The sequence below is a fragment of the Phalaenopsis equestris genome, unplaced genomic scaffold (assembly GCF_001263595.1).
Source record: "Phalaenopsis equestris unplaced genomic scaffold, ASM126359v1 Scaffold175755, whole genome shotgun sequence".
Taxonomy (NCBI): Eukaryota; Viridiplantae; Streptophyta; class Magnoliopsida; order Asparagales; family Orchidaceae; genus Phalaenopsis; species Phalaenopsis equestris.
The window spans coordinates 1-413 of NW_018195704.1; the positions used below are offsets into that span (position 1 = coordinate 1).

Genomic DNA, 413 nt, shown 5'->3' on the forward strand with positions numbered 1-413 from the left:
CTATATGGTTATGATAACTAATTTGTATATCTTTTGTAGCAATATGTTGGGATCAATGGTTCCCTGAGGCTGCAAGGGCTATGGTTCTGCAAGGTGCTGAGATACTCTTTTACCCGACTGCTATAGGATCTGAACCTCAAGATTCTGAACTCGATTCTAGAGAACACTGGAAGCGCGTTATGTGCGGCCATGCCGGAGCGAACTTGGTAACTTCTTAACTTTTCTTCTTCCATCGAAACCCAGATCATGAACCCCAATATTAGGTCTGACTCACTTTTTCCTATAATGCCGTATGTTTCCAGGTTCCTCTTGTGGCCTCTAATAGAATAGGAAAGGAAACAATTGAAACAGAACATGGTGATAGCACAATAAGATTCTATGGAAATTCATTTATAGCAGGTTTCTTTTTTTTT

The 413-nt window shown here is 40.0% G+C and overlaps 1 protein-coding gene across 1 annotated transcript; it reads left to right on the plus strand.

Annotated features, from left to right (window-relative positions):
• Positions 1 to 26: 26 nt before the first annotated feature.
• On the plus strand, positions 27 to 399 carry LOC110034231 (N-carbamoylputrescine amidase-like; the record flags this gene model as incomplete). Its single annotated transcript, XM_020738512.1, has 2 exons — positions 27 to 206; positions 303 to 399. Coding segments are annotated over 2 exons (277 nt in total), but the record flags the coding sequence as incomplete, so codon positions are not given.
• Positions 400 to 413: the final 14 nt, after the last annotated feature.